Source organism: Zootoca vivipara, chromosome 6, assembly GCF_965207765.1.
Source record: "Zootoca vivipara chromosome 6, rZooViv2.hap1.1, whole genome shotgun sequence".
Classification (NCBI taxonomy): Eukaryota; Metazoa; Chordata; class Lepidosauria; order Squamata; family Lacertidae; genus Zootoca; species Zootoca vivipara.
The window spans coordinates 73,825,292-73,843,669 of record NC_142589.1 but is presented as its reverse complement, the minus strand read 5'-3'; the positions used below and the strand labels follow the sequence as shown (position 1 = coordinate 73,843,669).

Sequence of the window (18,378 nt, the reverse complement as noted above, 5' to 3'; positions counted from 1 at the left end):
GTCTCCCTAGGCTTTCAGAAAGGAGGCTTCTTGCAACCTTAACTGAGACCTCCTCCTGCATGCAGAGACCTCCTGCATTCCCCAGCCTATAATTTCAAGTGCCTACCTAACCTCCCACACAATCACTAGACATTCATATACTGCTTTTAAGGCCAAGCATTGACAACCAGTATGATAATGCTCCGAATCAGTATGCTGTATAATTTACCCAAAGGAAGGGGTGGGGAAGCCTCCACTAACAGAAGCTAAATCAGGTATTCTTAGGAAATTATGCAAATGTCTGCTTCTTTCCCACAATTCTAATTTTGCAACTGGGGCTGGGCGAGGTGGGGGGTGTCTGGGACAATGAAGAGCAATGCAGAGCAACAAAATCCCATTTCCTGACTCTGATATTCCGTTCACTCGCATCCATGGCTTCTATTTTTCCCCCACCCTAATTTAAGGCCTAGCAACTTTTGTTTTGTTTTTGACCTAAAAGTGGAATTTCCCAGGATGCATTTGTACTGGTGATCTTGAGGAATCCTTGAACAGACCCAGAGGCCCACCTAAAGAGCTCACCACCTTTGCTGTTTGACCCCCTAGTTCAGTGGTGGGGAACTGGCAGCCTTCCAGATGATGCTTCATCTTCTCTGACCACTGGCCACACAGGCTGGGGCTGGTGGAAGCTGCCACTGGAGGTTACCTGGTTACCCAGTGACAGGCCCTTCTCAGTGGTGGCTCCCCACTTGTGGCATGCCCTCCCTAGTGAGGTGCATCTGTCTCAGGCATTGGGTGACTGAAAGGTCTGTTGCTGGAAGTGCTGGAATTATTAGCTATGAGAGTTTGGGTTATTGGGTTTGCTAAAAAAAATTTTTTTTAACAGGGTTTTCTTTTTTGAAGGTCTTGCCAGTTTATAAAAGATTGTTTTGAGATGTTATAGTTCAGAGGCGGCCAACTTCCAAGAGACTGTGATCTACTCACAGAGTTAAAAACTGCCAGTTATTTTTTGGGTTCAGGTCAAAGTTGTTGAGCTTTTTTTTAGGGGAGCCAAAGTTTCTGGGCTTCTTTAGAGGGAGCCAGTGATCTACCACAGACGTCCACTGATCTACCAGTAGATCTCGGTCTACCTCTTGGACATGCCTGTTTTAGTTGTATGATATTATAGATGCATGGGATATAATTTGAATAAAACATTTGAAGGACCCTTTTCCAGTTGGGTTTACCAGATCCGAGACTGATTTGGGTGCCTGTGGAGGTGATGCTGTGGTGGGATCCGGTGCTCCTATTGGAGACAGTCCCACTGCCTGCCCCATAACCTGACTGCTGTTCCTTACAGTGCCCCCTGACAACCCCTTGGTGGAGATCAAGGAACAGGCCGTGGAAGGAGGAGAAGTGGAGCTCACCTGCAGTGTCCCCAGGTCACGCCCTGCTGCCACACTACGCTGGTACCGGGACCGGGACCGGAAAGAGCTGAAAGGTGAGGGAAGGAGGGAGGAATCCAGGGACTTAGCTTCCTGTAGGAATTTGCTTTGGCCCCAAAGCTCCAGAGCTGTGAATTCCCATGCCAGTGGAATGTGCGGAATGGGACATAGTTTTCCTTTAGATTTTTCTCCTACTTGGGTGAAGCAATAATAATAATAATAATAATAATAATAATAATAATAATAACCACCAAAAATGCATATCTTAGTGTGAAACAAATAATTTAGGGTAAATTAAATTTGGAAACGTCCGCACTGAGATGAAATACAGTACATATTTAAACATTATTTTATGCACTTAAAAAACAACAACAGTACAGTCACACCTCATGCGTCTTTTCAGGTTACGGATGCGCCAAACCCGGAGGTCCAGGAACGGGTTACTTCCAGGTTTGGCGCACATGCAGATGCGCTAAATCGCGCTTTGCGCATGTACAGAAGTGCCAAATTATGTCAAATTATGAAAAGGATGCGACCTTTTCATGTTGCGAACGGGCCTCCGGAACGGATCCCATTCGCAACCAGAGGTACCACTGTAGTGGAACAGAATGTACACATGTGAACCTGGTAGGAACTTGAAGTAGACTGACCTGCCGTTGGGGACGTTAGTTAGCTTAGTACTGGGCTATCCAGTTAATGCACCTCTAGAAGGTGCTGGCTCTTTTTCAGCTTGGGATAGGTTTTAGGTAGCATCTCCCCAATAAAGGTTGTCATCTCCAAATGCCTGGGGTGGTTGCTGAGGCTGCTTCCATATGTCTCTTTAACTGCAGCATATACACAAGCCGAATTTATTAGCAGCTCCTCCTACTCTTCCCCCTGCCTGCCGAGAAAATACTTAAAATAGAAGGCATCTTTTTGGCATCTTAAAAGCAGATGTTCCTTTTGGGGCTCCTTTTAGACTCGTAAGAAGGCTGCTTCTGGGTTTCTCCCAACACTTCTTGGCTGCCGGGAACAAGTTCTCTGTGCTCACGTTGGAGGCAAGTAGGAGTCATGTTATGCGCTCCTACCCCTCCCGAGCACGGCGGTTGCATTTTAATTGTATGCAATTTAAAAATTAGAAAAGGAGAAAAGAGCCCTGCGGCAAGGCGTGACGCCTTAACTCAGCTTTAAAGGGACGTTTGTAAGCGCTCGGCGGGGTTGACCCATGGGGCCAGGGCACATGTTCTTTGTTTCTCCACCCCAGGAATAGGCAGCAAGCAGGAGAACGGGAAAGTGTTCAGCATCACCAACGTGGTGCGCTTCCGGGTGGAGCGCAGGGACCATGGCAGCGTCGTGACGTGCGAGGCCACCCACCCCACACTGCGTGGGCAGCGGAAGGAGACGCAGTACGTGCTAGATGTACAGTGTAAGTGACTGCAGGGGCCTTGCTGGCGGGGAAGAGGGGGTGGAGGGGCTCTGCAAAGGCAGGGTTGGCATCAGGCGCCAGGGCTGCAGTGCATTCTGGGCCCAGCTGGGCCCCTTTACCCTTCTCCTTTGGGCAGGGTGGGCAGAGGTTACGGAGCTGTGGGCCTCTGGCTCTAAACCACTGGGCCTCTTGGGCTTTCCGATCAGAAGGTTGGCGGTTCCAATCCCCGTGACGGGGTGAGCTCCCGTTGCTCTGCCCCAGCTCCTGCCAACCTAGCAGTTCGAAAGCATGCCAGTGGGAAGGTAAACGGCATTTCCGTGCACTCTGGTTTCCGTCATGGTGTCCCATTGCGCCAGAAGCAGTTTAGTCATGCCGGCCACATGACCTGGAAAGCTGTCTGTGGACAAACGCTGGTTCCCTCAGCCTGAAAGTGAGATGAGCGCTGCAACCCCATAGTCACCTTTGACTGGACTTAACCGTCCGGGGGTCCTTTACCTTTTACTTCTCTTGGGAGTAATGAATGCCCAGGGCAAGAGAGCAGGGGGCTTCCAGAAGGGAATTTAATGGCTTATTTATTGCTTACCGTATTTATTAAATTTCTATACCGCGCTTCATCCGAGGATCACAGGGATGGCATGCATATATATATATATATATATATATATATATATATATATATATATACCACAACATCATAACAAGCAAAACAATAATGTACCCCTCCTCCCCTCAGCATAAAAGGCCCTAGATTGCATGATCAGCCCAAGACCTGGGAGAAGAGGAAAGTTTTTGCCTGGTGCCTAAAGATATGTAATGAAAGTGCCAGGTGAACCTTCCTGGGGAAAGCGGGGAGCCACCACAGAAAAGTCCTGTTCTCCTGTCGCCTCGCTCCAGACCTACCTACATGAAGAAGGGCCTCAGATGATGGTCGCAGGTCAATTCATTGCTGTCCTGATCCGCTTAAGGTTTTATTGATCAAAACCAGCACTTTGAATTGGGCCCAGAAACTAATTGGCAGCCAGTACAAGGCTGGTGTAATATGCTCAAGCCGTCTTGTCCCAGTGAGCGAGCAACCTGGACACTTCATTGTGCAATCGGTGCTGCTGATGACCCTACAGTTCTTTCTCAGCAACCTTCCAATGTCATCGTCATCTAAGTGCCAGCCCATACATTTATTTATTTTTACGTTCAAAACGGATTTCCCCTTGCCGTGGAAAATCCAATAAGTGAAAATAACCTGGTTACAGGTAGGTAGCCGTGTTGGTCTGGATCGAAGTAAAATAGAAAAATTCCTTCAGTAGCACCTTAAAGACCAACTAAGTTTTTATTTTGGTATGAGCTTTCGTGTGCATGCACACTGAAGAAGTGTGCATGCACACGAAAGCTCATACCAAAATAAAAACTTAGTTGGTCTTTAAGGTGCTACTGAAAATAACCTGCTCTACATCTGTCGACACTGCTAGTGAATGCGTGAGTGTGCAGGCGCTGACGGAGGAGGTCATGGCTGCTTTGCTCCTCCTCAGTGGCTCTTCTTCTGCTCTCTGCAGGTTTGTGGTTTAGCTCTCGTCCCCCACACACCACAACCGCAGCCAAGGTTGGCCCTGGAGAGCTGAACCATGCGTCTGAGTTTGGACTACACACTTAAGGCAAGCCATGGCTTAGCTCAGTGCTCAGCTAAACTCCAAACTCCTCTATGGGGAGCCTGGACACTTGCACGCATCCATGCCCAAACCAATGGTTGGCTCCGTGTGGCATGTGGACCAGGGCTCAGTGCAATGTAGGCCTGAGCCTAAACCAAGTGTCTTTCAAAAGCGATGCAGAAAATCCCTCGTTCAGAGACCCTGTTCAGTAGTGTGGTGGGCCAACTCAGATCTCTTCTGAAATTTCCTACACATTTTCTTCAGTGGGCTCTCGATTTACTTGCATGTTCAGTTTCCTTGTAGTGTAATAAGTGTCATTTTGGTGTTTCTGTTGATATATACTGTATATATAGATCTCCTTAGTTTTTATGCATACTGTTTTCTATTGCTCATTTTCATGTGTGATGCAAAAATCCAGAGAAACTGTCCCAGCTTTCCTTTGCAGTCTCACGTTCTTTCTATGGCGAGGTAGCTCTTTTAGAAGCAAAAGACAAGGAGGGAGGGATGCATGTATTGATACCGGCTGCAATGCCAGCGGAAACCTTAATTTCGAGCTTATAATCGCTCTGACATCTGAAGGAAGCATTTCCTCTCCACGGCGAGGGTTGCAAATTGTCGGGCCTTGCTTGAGAAGTGTGACTGTTCTGTGCCCAGGCTGCTTCGTGACCTCCTGTTTATTCTTTCCATTTCCACCCCAGTCGCTCCCACAGCCAGGATCCATCCGTCTCAGGGGGTGATGCGGGAAGGAGACACTTTAGTTCTGACTTGTGACGTCAAAGGCAACCCGCGGTGAGTACTTCCACAGGATGGGGAAAGCCATAATTAGAGGAGAGGCTGGAGGTGGGGGTGAGCAGGGGAAGGCAGGTTCTGGAATAGAAACACAGGAAGTTGCCTTGTACTGAGTCAGGCAGGTCCGCCTGCCTCCAGACTGCCTGTCCTATCAGACAGCCATGCTACTGGGTTTCAAGCAGAGTCTGTCTTTCTCAGCCCTACCTGCGGTCCATTTTCAAAGCCTGCTTGACCACAGGCAGTGGTAGGGCAAAAGAAGTGGGCATAGATGCTTCTCCGAAGCCTCTTCTGCTCTTATTCAAAAAACACATGCCTGTCTATTTCAGGAGTGGAGAATCTGCTTGGACTCTCCAGAGTCCACTTCCATCAGGCCCAGCGACATGCTTGTAGTCCAGCAATATTGGGGGGGAGGGGCATGGATGCATCAGGTTAGCTGCTCCTCATCCTCAGGCCCTGCTATTGGGCAGCTGGAAGCAAAGGAGGAGAGGGGCCACATCCACTCAGCAGTAGGCATAACAGAGGGCACTTGGGGCAGGCTTTCCTTCTTCTGCAACATGACGAAAGCAGCACCTGCTGGAACCCCCCCCCCCACTTCATAAGACCCCCCCCCCATCCTTGCTCTGTGGCACCTCTTCCCTGTACACACGGGGCAAATTGTCCTTGCCTTTCTATACAGCTCTGACTGATGGATACAATTCCCGAGCGGAGTTATTACTCGAGCGCCCCTTGATCCAGCCGCTCGGCTCCGTGTCCCATCCATCACGGGCTCTGGCAGCGCTTGCCGCAAATAACCTTGATGGGAGGAAGGAAAGTGGTGTGTGTTTGTGTGTGCTCATGTGGGGGAGATGTGGCACTTGTGACCCACAGGGGCCACTGGAGATGGGCGTTGGGAGGAGAGGGGTAAGGTTAACACTGGCTGTCCTGACGCCCCCCCTCAGCCCCACGGACATCAAGTGGAGCCGAGCCAACGACTCCTTGCCAGAGCGGGCCTTGACGGAGGGAGAGCTGCTGACCATCCCCAGCCTCAGCATGCTGGATAACGGAACCTACCTGTGCCAGGTGGCCAACAAACATGGCCGCTCGTCGGACCAGTATGTCCTGGTGGTTTACGGTAAGCAACACTTGTCCTTTGGTGCCCCAGAGATCACCTGCTCTCGCCTCCTCTCCTAAGCTCAGCCCAGAACCCCCGAGTTCACTGCTGTCCCGATGTTCACATGCGGCAGGTGAGGAGTGAAAAGTCTGTTTCAGGGCCATACCACTTTTGACTGCGGGTCAGGGGGAGGCGGGGGGGGTCACATGACAGAACGTTTTTAAAACCCCGCACATAGAAAGTTAGCCTGTCAGGGAGAAACCTTTCTGCTTGCCAAATATTTTTTCCTTTGTTTGGGTGATGCGTTAAGTCATGTGAGAGTTATCGTTAGCTGTTTCTGATGACCAGACCCACCCCCCCAAACAACACCCTTTCTTCCTGGTCTAGATTAAGGGCCTTAGGTGCTGTCCCCTAATGCCAGGGGTGAGGGACCCGTGGCCCTCCAAACGTCGGTGGAGTGCCAGTCCCATCACCATCCTGCCTGGGGCTGGTGGGCCGCCAGTTCCTTATCCTTGCTCCTACGGCAGTGTCTCTCAATAGAGGTGTTTGCTTTCCCCCTGCCAGGAGGGCAGTCAGAAATAGGGTAGGCTCAGGTCTTCTGCCCCGGCCCATACCAAGGTATGACGCTCGCGGGGGGCACCGTCTCCACCCACCCACCCCGCCTCTCACACCTTAACCTTTCCCTGTCTTTGGCAGACCCCGGGGCCATTGTGGAGGCCCAGACTTCAGTGCCCTATGCCATTGTTGGGGGCATCCTGGCGCTCCTGGTCTTCCTCGTCATCTGTGTGCTTATAGTCATGGTGTGGTGCTCCATCCGGCAGAAAGGTCAGTGTCGGAACCCTGGTGCCAGCCGGGCAGATAAAAGACACAAGTGCTGATTTATAGAAGGAAAGCTGGGTTGCTCCGTGACTTTCATCTATCTCTCACCACTGATCTGAGAAACTGCCTCGCAGCACAGTCATTTCATGTGTCTCTCTCTCTGTGTGTGTATATTCAAAAAGCATATTTCTAGCCTTTGGGGTTGGAGTGAGGAGCTTGAAATGATAAAAGCAGGGAGACCCGGGAGGGCTTGGGGGTGAGGCTTCCTGCCACCGTAGGAAGGACTTAGTGGCTCCTAAAACCATGCGGGGAGGGAAGCGCTACGGCTGTGTACACATTGCCAACTTGAAACACAGCAAGGTGGTTCTTTTTCTCAGTTCAGATCAAAGGTGGTTTGCATAGAAATGGATCCAAACTTAGTATTTCCAAAAAAAAAAAAAACACCCTACAGCACGGGATGCAGAATGTACAGGAAGTATGTACACCATCTGCATTTCTCTCCTAGCCTCTCACAGCCGGCTGCAGATTTCGGGGAGGAATTCTTGGGCGAGACGCTCAGAGAGTTCCCATCTCCTTGTTGCCTCCCACTTGCTTGCCCTCGCCCTCTGCCCCCAGTCTGCACCTCTGCCCCTAAAGGAAGAAGGAGAAGCAGAGAAATCTGCTCCTTCGGTTCCCACAGCGGGTTGGAGAGGGCAGGCCAGCCGCCCATGGCAGCAATCAGGAACTTGAGATTTCGAGGCTCAGCCAGTGCGTAATGGTACCAAGCCCTGGTGCCAGCTTGCAGTGTAACCACCCAGCTGGTTTGGGGTGCATGTGTTCGGATGGGGAAACATTCTGCTCTCCTCCAATTGCCACTACGCACCCCCTTGGCTGTGGGTACAATCGCTAGAGAGCAGAACCTGATATTCTCTGCCTTCCAGAATTCCTCTTCCTATTGCTGAAAGTTAAATCCAGTGGGCACGTGTTTGTGACTAAACACCCGTGAGGTCCCATTGCACATGCATAAGCTGGCGATGTGTCTTCAGAGCCATTGCAAACTGAGGGTGACAGAATGTGGCTTTCATACAAACAGAAATAGCGCCAAAGCGAGGATCTGTTCTCTAGTTGTGGGATGAGGACCAACACATGTAATCAGAGGTGTGATTCCTGCACTGCAGGGGGTCGGACTGGGAGACCCTTGGGGTCCTTTCCAAATCTATGATTCTATGAATGGAGTCTCCTTATTTAGCAAGGTCTTGTGCCCAGTCTTCTCCTCAACTCACACACACACCCGTCCTCTTTTTACAGGCTCCTACCTGACGCACGAGGCAAGCGGCCTGGACGAGCACGGAGAAGCCCGCGAGGCCTTTCTGAACGGCGGCGATGGCCACAAACGCAAGGAGGAATTCTTCATCTGAGCCTGGGAGAGGGGAGGGGGAAGGGGAGGGGTGCTAGGGGCTGAGCGCTGGGGGCAGAGCGGCCGAGGAGGGGGGAGAGATTTATAGAAAAGCTGCCACTCTTGCTGGGGGAGGGGAGGGAGGGGGAAAGAAGGGTTGGATTAAAAAGAAAAAAAACACTTTAAAAATATCCATTGTGTAAAAAAAAAAAAAGGAGAGGGGTACCACACACATGGCCACCACTTGTTCGGTTTTATTTTTGAAACCGAGGACTTTAGCCCCACCCCAGCTATGAAGCTCCGCCTCCTGCCATTGGCTGACTCCTCCCCCCTCAAACCCTCTGCACCAGAGCTATTTCCTGTTACTTCTGGGGAGGGTGTATGCGTGTGTGTGTGTGAGAGAGAGAGTGTGTGTGCGTGCGTGTGCATGGCCCCACTTCCATAAAAAAAAGAGCAGGAGGCTGGGGTAGCCACAACCCTTTTCTCTTTGGGGACAGGCAGAGCCCTGTGGGAGGGCTTGGGTCTCTTTGTAAATAGTGTAGAAGCCACCCGGCGAGGCAGGTGGAGAGGACACCCAGAGACCCAGGGCTGCTGTGACTGCAAGGGTGAGTCACGGTGTCAAAGAGCCCTTCCCCTTGGAGGGACTGTGGCTCGTTAGCTCTGGGTTTGCTTGTTTGCTTTTTTCCCCAATATTAGCACTGAGTTTCAGAATATCTGGGGAGGGAGATGGGGCTAACATATTTTGCTCTGGAGCGCCAGGATCTCCCCAGCAGCCCTGGAGGAAACGGAGGAAACTCTCGAGTTCAGGGAAGGCGACTGGGGGGGGGAGGGAGGAGAGAGAGCCATTCTGTGAGTTGGGACCCCCCCCCCTCGGGTGTGTTTTGCCCCCAGCCGCTGAGGAGGGGAGCCGCTGGGTTGGAGTGTTTGGCGTGCAGCATGACAGGAGCGTGAGGCTGGGAGTCGGCGGGTCGCCTTGAGTTGTCTTCAGGGCGCCTGGCCCCATATCTCTCTCAGCCGCACCTTCCCCCCCCCCCACTGCTAAGCCCAGGGCCGCTCAAGCCGTGTGGGGCCTTATGAAGCAGGTTGGACTCTCTTTTTTTTTCTTCCTTCAAAGCCATGATAGTTTGGGGAGGGAGAGGGAGGGTGGGAAGAGGAAAGGGGGGGTGTCTGTCTGTCTCTGTCGTCCTTGTTATGTGATGTGCCCAGCTGGGGACAGGCGATGGGACTACGGAGCCCCATTGGCGCATCGACCTCCCCCCCCCAGCCGACACTTTGTCCTTGACAGCCAAGTGTTGCCCCCTGGCCCACAGCCCAGCTTCTGCAGAAAGTGGAGGACATTGGAAAAGAATTTGCATCCGTTTGAATTTGTCAGCATATGCAGATTTGACTGTGGCCAGTTTCAGCTCCTCCTCCTCCTCCTCCTCACCTTTGGGCCTGGTGGCCACGATGTTACGCCATCCCATCCCCAGACCCCCCCCCCCCCGAGAGAGAAACCGCCGTGTCGCTCGCAACACCCCCTTGCCCCTTCCTCCCTCTCCGCTCGGCCTCCCTCCCTGGAAGCAGCTGGGATCGCCCTCGAAGAAGACAAGAGGCTCAGCAATAGGCACCCCTCCCTCGGCACCTGTCTGGATGTTGCTTTCATAGGTTCAACCTCCCCCAAACACAGCTGCGGTAAAGGGTCGGTAAAGAAACGAACCCCTGTTACAAACGGCTAGTCCTCCACCCCAGAGGTGGCTGCAATGCACTGCTGCAGGATGGAATGCTGGCGACTGCCAATGGGAGGAATCCTCTGTGGAAATGGCTGCTCCGGAGGCAGCTGCCACCCCACCCCGAGGTCCAGTGCCATGATTGAGTCTTGAACCACAAAAGGGGGGGTGCTGAACCCCATCTCTTCCCCGCTCCCTTCTCCCCCGCTCCTCACTCCACTCCTGGTCTTCTTGGTTCCTTCCATCCTTGCCGACGTCCCTCATTTTGTGCCAGTAGATGCCCACTCCTCGCTTTCCCTCGAATTTCCATCCCACCCCCTTTCCCCTCTGTCTTTTGTCTGGGGAACAAAACAGAAGAAAAGAAACCGACGTGTGATTCTGTGTCCGTCTCTGGCTCGCGGTTTTTATTTTATATTGTTTGTGTCTCGGAAGGGGAGATTAAAAAAAAATGAAAAGAATGGAAAATATAATAATTAATATATAACTGGGGGTCGGGAGTATGCAGGGGGGCTTGTTCCTCTGCAGCCCAAGACTGTTTCCCCCACGCCCGAAAGTTAATATATATGTAAATATCTATGTCTGCCTTTTAACCACCTTTGATACTTCAATAAATCCCCCTGATTAATTCTTTTAACACCAGTGGTTGTGGTATCCTTGTTCATGAGTGTGTGCTGTGGAAGCGGTGCTGGCTCTGGAAATGCAAAGAACATAAGGTGAACCCTCCTGGGTCACGAAGAGTCGGACACGACTAAACAACAACAACCTGGATCAGGCTGGGGGCTCATAGAGTCCAGCAACCCGTTTTCCCAGAGGCCAGCCAGACACCCACGACAAGCCTGAAAGCAGGACCTGAGCCCTGCAGCCCCCTCCCCTCCTGTGGTTTCCAGCAACCGGTATTCAGAAGTGGAGGTAATGATGTGAGCTCTCTTCGGCTGCCCAACTCTCCAATCCTTCAAGAGTTGAAGCAGACAAACAGGGAATTCTTCTCCACTGCATCCATCTCTAGCCAGGTGCCCAGTAACAGTGGAGAGTAACAGGGTGAGGCGGGGGCTATTATTTCCCAGTCCTGGAGCCCCAGCAAGCTGCCCAGCCTCAATGTCCTCTGGAGCGAACCCTGTGCAGGAGATCCAGCCTGTTTTCCTGTGTTGGGGGTGCTACTGACAGAGCTTAAAGCAGCAGCAAGCAAATTCGATGCTTTTCCCATCACAATCTTTCTGCGGCAAAAGCGGGGGGGGGGGGAGAGAACAGACATATGAAGCCAACAAGGGCAGCAAAGCCCCATGGGAGTTCACTGCCATTGCTCAGCCAAACACCAAATCCACTCTCATCCGCAGAGGCACGCCACCGTTGCTCCCATTTCACAGATAAGAAATGGAGGCTGGGAGAGTGTGCTTTGCCCCCAACCAAGGCTGCACAAGCATCCATGCCAGAGATGGGATTCGAATCTGTGTTTTGCCAGATCCCATTCTGTCCTCTAGATCATCCTCCTCACATTCCCTCTCTGAGGGCCTTGGGGAAGTGCCTCCCCAACCCCTTTGGTTTATTTTCACAGTAATGTTGGGGCTTGAGAGATGCAGCCATATCCTCAGGCCACCCAGTGAACTTGGGTGTTGAGTAGCTCCCCATCCAAAGCCATTGTGCACGTCTGGCTCTTCCTGCAATCCCTAACGCTCTGTGGCCGTTCTGCCCCACTGCTGTCCCGGTACTGGATTCCTGCTCCTCTGGTCCATGTTCTTGCCCCCATAACATACTGCATGCACTGCTCTCACATCTTTATGCAGCATCTGTACACACACACACCGCCTGGTCTTCTGCTGTGCCTGTTTCCAGTCCCTGAACAAATGTGCTAAGCCCCCATTTCAGCTGAGGACGGAGAGCCCTGCACATTAGTTCCTGCTTTCCCTTCCATTTCTCTCCTTCACTCTCATTTTTATTACTCCGCCGGGTCCCTCTACGCGTCCCCCATCTGTCATTCTGTACAAAACTCTCTTCTCGTGGAAAACATTCCGACTGGGAGCTACCGGAAAAAATATTTTAAAACAATTGCAGGAGTGGGGGGAATTTAATGTTCAACAAAATGGCATAAATTCTGGGTTTGCGGCACTTTCTGCTCGCGCTTGCCCAAGAAGCTGGAGTGACAATCTAGGTAAAAGCAACGGACCCAGCGCTCCCTGCACTCCTCCTGCCTTGGACTCAGTTATTCCTGACCTACAGCTGTGGTTTCCCCGGTCAGGATCAGGCCAAGAAGCCCATCTGGCTGAGCCATTTGGATCATGCCCATGACCTCATCTATTGGTGTGGTCTTCGTTCGTTTGAGATACCTGTGCACCCTCTTGGCTGATACTCTTCAGCTATTGTCATGACACCCCCATGACTTTGAGTGATGAAGACAAAACGTGTGTCTCAGTGTGGTGAAAACAGATTTGGACAGGTGCACACTTCATTCCAAGGCATGAGGGGGCCGGAGAACAAATAATATATATCCAAATCACCAGCTCCAGGTTATATAAGAAGAGCCTGCTGGATCAGGCCAATGGCCCATCCAGTCCAGCATCCTGTTCTCACAGTGGCCAGCCATAGCATTTTAAGACCCTGCCGTGTCCTGATGTAGCATTTTGGGGCAGAGTACCCAGCATGAGGCCTGGAAACGATGCCTTATGAGGAATGGCTTAGGGAGCTGGGTCTGTTTAGCCTGGAGAAGAGAAGGTTAAGGGGTGATATGATAGCCATGTTCAAATATATAAAAGGATGTCATATAGAGGAGGGTGAAAGGTTGTTTTCTGCTGCTCCAGAGAAGCGGACACGGAGCAATGGATTCAAGCTACAAGAAAGAAGATTCCACTTAAACATTAGGAAGAACTTCCTGACAGTAAGAGCAGTTTGACAGTGGAATTTGCTGCCAAGGAGTGTGGTGGAGTCTCCTTCTTTGGAGGTCTTTAAGGGGAGGCTTGACAGCCACCTGTCAGGAATGCTTTGATGGTGTTTCGTGCTTGGCAGGGGGTTGGACTGGATGGCCCTTGTGGTCTCTTCCAACTTTTATGATTCTGTGATTTCCTCCAGATGTTCCTGAACTAAAATGCTCAACATCCTTGGCCAAGGTAGCTGCGGCTGATTGGAGGTGGGTTTAATCTGGAGAGCACATTGTTAGCTATCCCTGGTCTGGGGCATTGTGGGAAATTTAAATGGCAGCACTCCTTTGGGGGGGGGGAAAGGCGATGGGGCACACCATGTTAACACTCCAATGTGACTCACAGCGGAGCATTGTGAGAAATCAAAAGGGAGGCACCCAGCAGTCCAGTGCTCATTGGGGCAAACATTGGTTTAAAAGGGGCCCAGGACGGGCATCCACAATTGCCTATCCTGGGGTACTGGGATCCCAGTGGCTGCCTGAGGATGCCCCATGCTGACATTCAGGGCCAGCCCACCCATGAGGCAAGGGGAGATGCCTCAGGTGGCAGGATCTACAGGGGAAGCAGATCAGCCTCTAAGGAATGCACCACCCTATGAGACTGCGGCAAGGCTGGATCTGCCTCTACAGGAGAGTCTTGGTGAACAGGAGGCTCTGCTGGTCTCTTTCCATCCTTATTCCTCACTTTTCCTTCCCTGGCTGGGGAAGGGCGCACCATTTTGTAGCTTGCCTCGTGTGCCAAAATGCCATGCGCTGGCCCCACTACTGCCAGGCCTGTCACTCCCACCCCCACATAGGCTAAGGGTGAAGGCAGGTAATATGGTAAGAAGCACAGCAGTTTAGAAGTGGAGGGAGCGTCTCTGCCCAGAAAAGCCTTGGGCTGTCGTGAGTGTGTGTGTGTGTGTGTGTGTGTGTGTGTGTGTGTGTGTGTGGCTCAGACCTCTTTCATCGCACTTAAAGAGTTTCTGTTTGCCTGCCTCGGTGTGCCCTTTTGCCTGTCTTTTCCCCGTTCCGGGTCACAGCGGTGAACTCTCTTAAGCTGGAGGCAGGCAAAGCTGTCTGGGAATCACATCGCTCCTAATGAGTCTCGCTGTGCTCATTAGCGGGCGAGTGTCTTCCCATCATCACAGTCCTGGGCTTCGCTGGGCAACTAATACGACCAGATGCCCACCTCCACCACCGCAGAACAGCGAGTCCAATGCTGAGCAGCCAAGAAATGAGGGCTTTTGAAAAGTGGAGGAAGAGGGAGAAGAACTTGCCTTCTAGAAATAGAAAAAAAGGAAGTGCACACCCCTCACCCACCCACCTCTTTTCAGGCCCCGGCCCTGCCTGGGATTGCAATGTTCATCTCCCTGGCGTGAATTTACCTGCAGCGCTTTCTGTCTTGCTGGATCACAGCCATATTTCCACTTAACCTAACTCTGCCCATCTCCACAACAATGGACCCTTTTTCTATCTGCCTCATGCTTCGAGGTCATGTTTGTGGCTTTGTCCATTCTGGATCCTTTGATAGGTGTTTCTAGACAGTAGCTGTTTGAAGGCCCTTGCCATCGTTCTCACGTCCAGGCTCTGAGAGCATTAAGAAGCATATACATACCCTCCAGCATTCGTCAGATGAAAATAAGGACATGTCTCACTCCCCACAACTGACCCTCCTCAACCCCCCCAATTTTGGTCCCCCCCCTCCCCACCCCACGGAGCATTTCCTGTCAGAAGGGCTAGTGCCACCACACCTATGGGACACAGCACACATGCCCTCCACTCTCCTGAAAAAAACCAAAACATTGATCCAGATTTTATCTTATTTTATTCTCTGGTAGATTTACAAGAAGAAAAACACAAAAATAAATTAATTTTGGAAAGGGGCAAGATTAGATGCGGACGCACAAAGCATTTTTATTTTTAAATCAAGACTCCTTGCATCCTGCTCTGCCCTCCCCCTCCAACCCAGCCCTGCCCTCTGCCTGCCCCTCAGAGCGGGCACATCAAGCGGCAGCCTGTCCTCTTCCTCGCCTGTTCTCCAGCAGCCACTACGAGCTGCCCAAGGGAGGAGGCTGAGTGGCGGCCACAGAGAGGCCATGGAATGCTCTCTCACAACCCCCACTGCCACAGCCACCATCGAAAAAGCACCGCCTCTTCCTCCTCCCTGAGCTTGGCACTGGTGGGGGAAACAGGCACATTCCTGGATCAAATCAGAAACCAGGATGGCTTTTGTAATTCCAGGGCTATCCCTCGAAAATAGGGACATCTGGAGGTTATGGAAGCACCCCCTAATGGTTCCAGCCAGTGGCTTATTTAGTCCAGCATCCTGTTCTCACATTGGCCAGCCAGATGATGGCGATGATGATGATGATCACTTAGAGCATTTGTACCCTACTCTTCTGCCAAAAGGCTGCCGGAGCAGCTTAAAGGCAATCAAAGCAAGGCATTCTCTACCCACAGGATTACGGTCTGAAAAAACAACACCACAACACACAATGGGACAAGGAGGGAAGAAGCCAGGGCCTCAAAAGCAGGACCTGTGCACAACAGTTAAGAATCATACAACTGTAGTGTTGGAAGGGACCATGGGGGTCATCTAGTCCAACCCCCTGCAATGCAGGAATCTTTGGCCCAACATGGGGCTCGAACCCACAACCCTGAGATTAAGAGTCTCACGCTCTTTCAACTGAGCTGTATCCCTACTTGTGATTCTGTGTCACCGGTACTCAAAGACACTCTGCTCCTGCCAGTGGAGGTGGAACATGGATACACCCCATTTTTAGCACAAAGTTTAAGTAGCCCCTGCTTCTCAGTTTTGGTATATATTAAAAAAAAAACCTGCCCGCCCTCCCTGACCTGGCTTCTGCAGTACGGAATAAATGGACCTACTTGTCCCTTGTCCCTTTTTATTAGCCTTCCACCTGCGGTTGTTTGAGAAGGCCCCACAGCCCTCATGCAGCTCTTCTGCAGCCTCTTCCGAATCAGGCCACTGGGCCCATCTGTCCCCGAATCCCAAATGTCGCGGCAACCGGCAGAACAAAGATGAATGGCGCCTGATCGTTGGGGCAGCAAACTCATCTCGGAATCAAATTGTTCCTAACGAGCCTCATTCTGCTCATTAGCAAGGTGAGTGTCTTCCTGGCCTCTTGGTTGAGGGGGTTTCCTTGGGTGCCTAATCCAATCAGCCTCCAGCCACTGTCAGGGCAGGAGTAAAGCGACCGGTTAAGATGCCAAGAAGACAGGGACATTTTACCGCCTGAGGCAAAGGACAAGACGCCCCCCCCCCCCCCATGTAGAGAACCTGACTAGACTGAATAGTGGCTACGTTGACATACCCTCCAATATCCCTCAGAGGATAATAGGGACATTCTATTCTACAGCAGCATCACTAGGGGAAGGGGGCTTTTCTCTCTCTCTTTTGCACGTTAAGATTTTTATTAAAGTTTTTCATGCCAAGGACAACCCCCCACCTCACCTATGCAGCCCAGTTAGCTCCAGCTCTTACCCCTGACCCCCATAACCTCCTTGACCCCACCCCCACCCCTCAAACTCCAGCCCCCTATGGGCCTGCCTGCACCCTACAAGCAGTGGGACCTTTCTGCCGCTTCCTCTTCAAGAACGTGTCTCTCGAGCAAAGCTAGAATTAGGTTGGTAATTGGTTTTCTGTGTTTTCATTGATTTGCACGCAGAGCTCCATCAGAGCGTAGGCTGCATGGCACAGCGACGCACAGACAAAAGGCAGGTCCCTGCCCCGAGGAATTGGCAGCCTAAATTTAGACAGTGGGGCAGGAGAGGCAAGGATAAGGAGAGGGCAAAGGCAGGCTTTGTTGTGTTTCCGCTTCTGTATCAGCTGGCGATGAGGGATGAGGCTTCATGGGAAAGTTGGGGTTGAACTTTGATAAAAGGAGAGTGACAGGGATGTCAATGGCACAGGGGGCTTGAGCCCCAGGTCTTCTGTGCCAGGCCTCTGATAAGCCCCTCCCTCTCCCCTTTTTGATGAAAAATAAATAAATCAAAGAAACTTAAAATTAGAAGGCACACAAGGGGCATCTAGTCCAACCCCCTGCAATGTCCCTGATTAAAGCAGTAGTGGGGAATGGTCAGCCTCTCTGCCAGATGCGGCCTGCCAGATCTCCCCATGTGGCCCATGGGACTATTGCCTCCACGCCCCAAACACCTGCCCCACACTGGACATCCTGTGCGATGCCCGGTGTGGAGCATGTAGACATGCAGCCAGAACCTGCCCTTCAGAAAACAGGATTGAACTCCCTATCCCAGCAACTGATGCAGGGAAGTTCAATCCTGCTTGGTGGCTTAACTGGGATAGCTCAGCCAGGAGAGCATGAGACTCTTAATCTCAGGGTCAGGGGTTCGACCTCCACGTTGAGCAAAAGATTCCTGCGTTGCAAGGGGTTGGACTAGAGGACCTTTAGGGTACCTCCCATCTCTACAATTTTATGATTCTCAGGTGAACCAGAAAAAAATTAAGTAGCAATACTTATTTCCCTGGAGGCGGGGAGAAGAGAAGAGAGATAGAAGAGCAACTGAGGGCTGTGCCATCCCATAGAGAGGGCTGGGGTAGGTTGGGCCTTGCGAAAACAGGGTACAATCTGAGCAAAATGCAAGGTGATGAGAGAGATGAAGACCTCCAGGAGAATGGGAGTGAAGCATGGGAGAGGTTATTTGGCATTATAAGTTTGCAGCCTGCCATGAGTATTAGTAGTTGAATCTACTTTCTACCAAACCCTCTTTGGGTTCAATATTTGGGAGAGAGAGTAGGGAGGAGGGGGGGGGATCCTCTTGTGCTTCCAGCCACGTGTAATTATTCTTCAGGATCACGTCTCTCTCTCTCTCTCTCTCTCTCTCTCTCTCTCTCTCTCTCTCTCTCTCTCTCTCTCTCTCTCTCTCTCTCTGGCGACTACGATGATGATGTAGCCACATCCTTTAAAATGCACGGCACTTTTGCAATCTAATCTTGAATACATCCAAGAGAAAATTGAGCCTTGCTGTCAATCACTCCTTTCCCCGCTGCTGGAAGCTGAGCGCACCCCACCCCCACCCCCCAACAACCCTCTTTCCTGAAAGCTGAAATGGAGAGGGAGAAGGGAAGGACTGGGCTAAGCTGAATTTCAAAAACAAGGTGCTGATATGGCAGAGAGGAAAGCTTCACCCGTTGGATGACACCCTATCCTATAGCCGTCCAAAGCACAGGAGCCCTACTGAAGTGGGTGGAGGACATTTAGCAATGCAAACTGTGGGGCACA

The 18,378-nt window shown here is 51.5% G+C and overlaps 1 protein-coding gene across 1 annotated transcript in view; it reads left to right on the top strand.

Annotated features, from left to right (window-relative positions):
* The window catches only part of CADM4 (cell adhesion molecule 4), a 138,255-nt gene extending 127,392 nt beyond the window's left edge, over positions 1–10,863 (top strand). The window contains exons 4-9 of the mRNA XM_035117228.3: positions 1,316–1,456; positions 2,644–2,805; positions 5,144–5,234; positions 6,173–6,345; positions 7,021–7,149; positions 8,431–10,863. Coding sequence (XP_034973119.3) covers positions 1,316–1,456; positions 2,644–2,805; positions 5,144–5,234; positions 6,173–6,345; positions 7,021–7,149; positions 8,431–8,540 — 806 coding nt within the window. The 3' untranslated portion in view covers positions 8,541–10,863. The remainder of the gene's footprint in view (positions 1–1,315; positions 1,457–2,643; positions 2,806–5,143; positions 5,235–6,172; positions 6,346–7,020; positions 7,150–8,430) is intronic.
* The last annotated feature ends 7,515 nt before the right edge of the window (positions 10,864–18,378 follow it).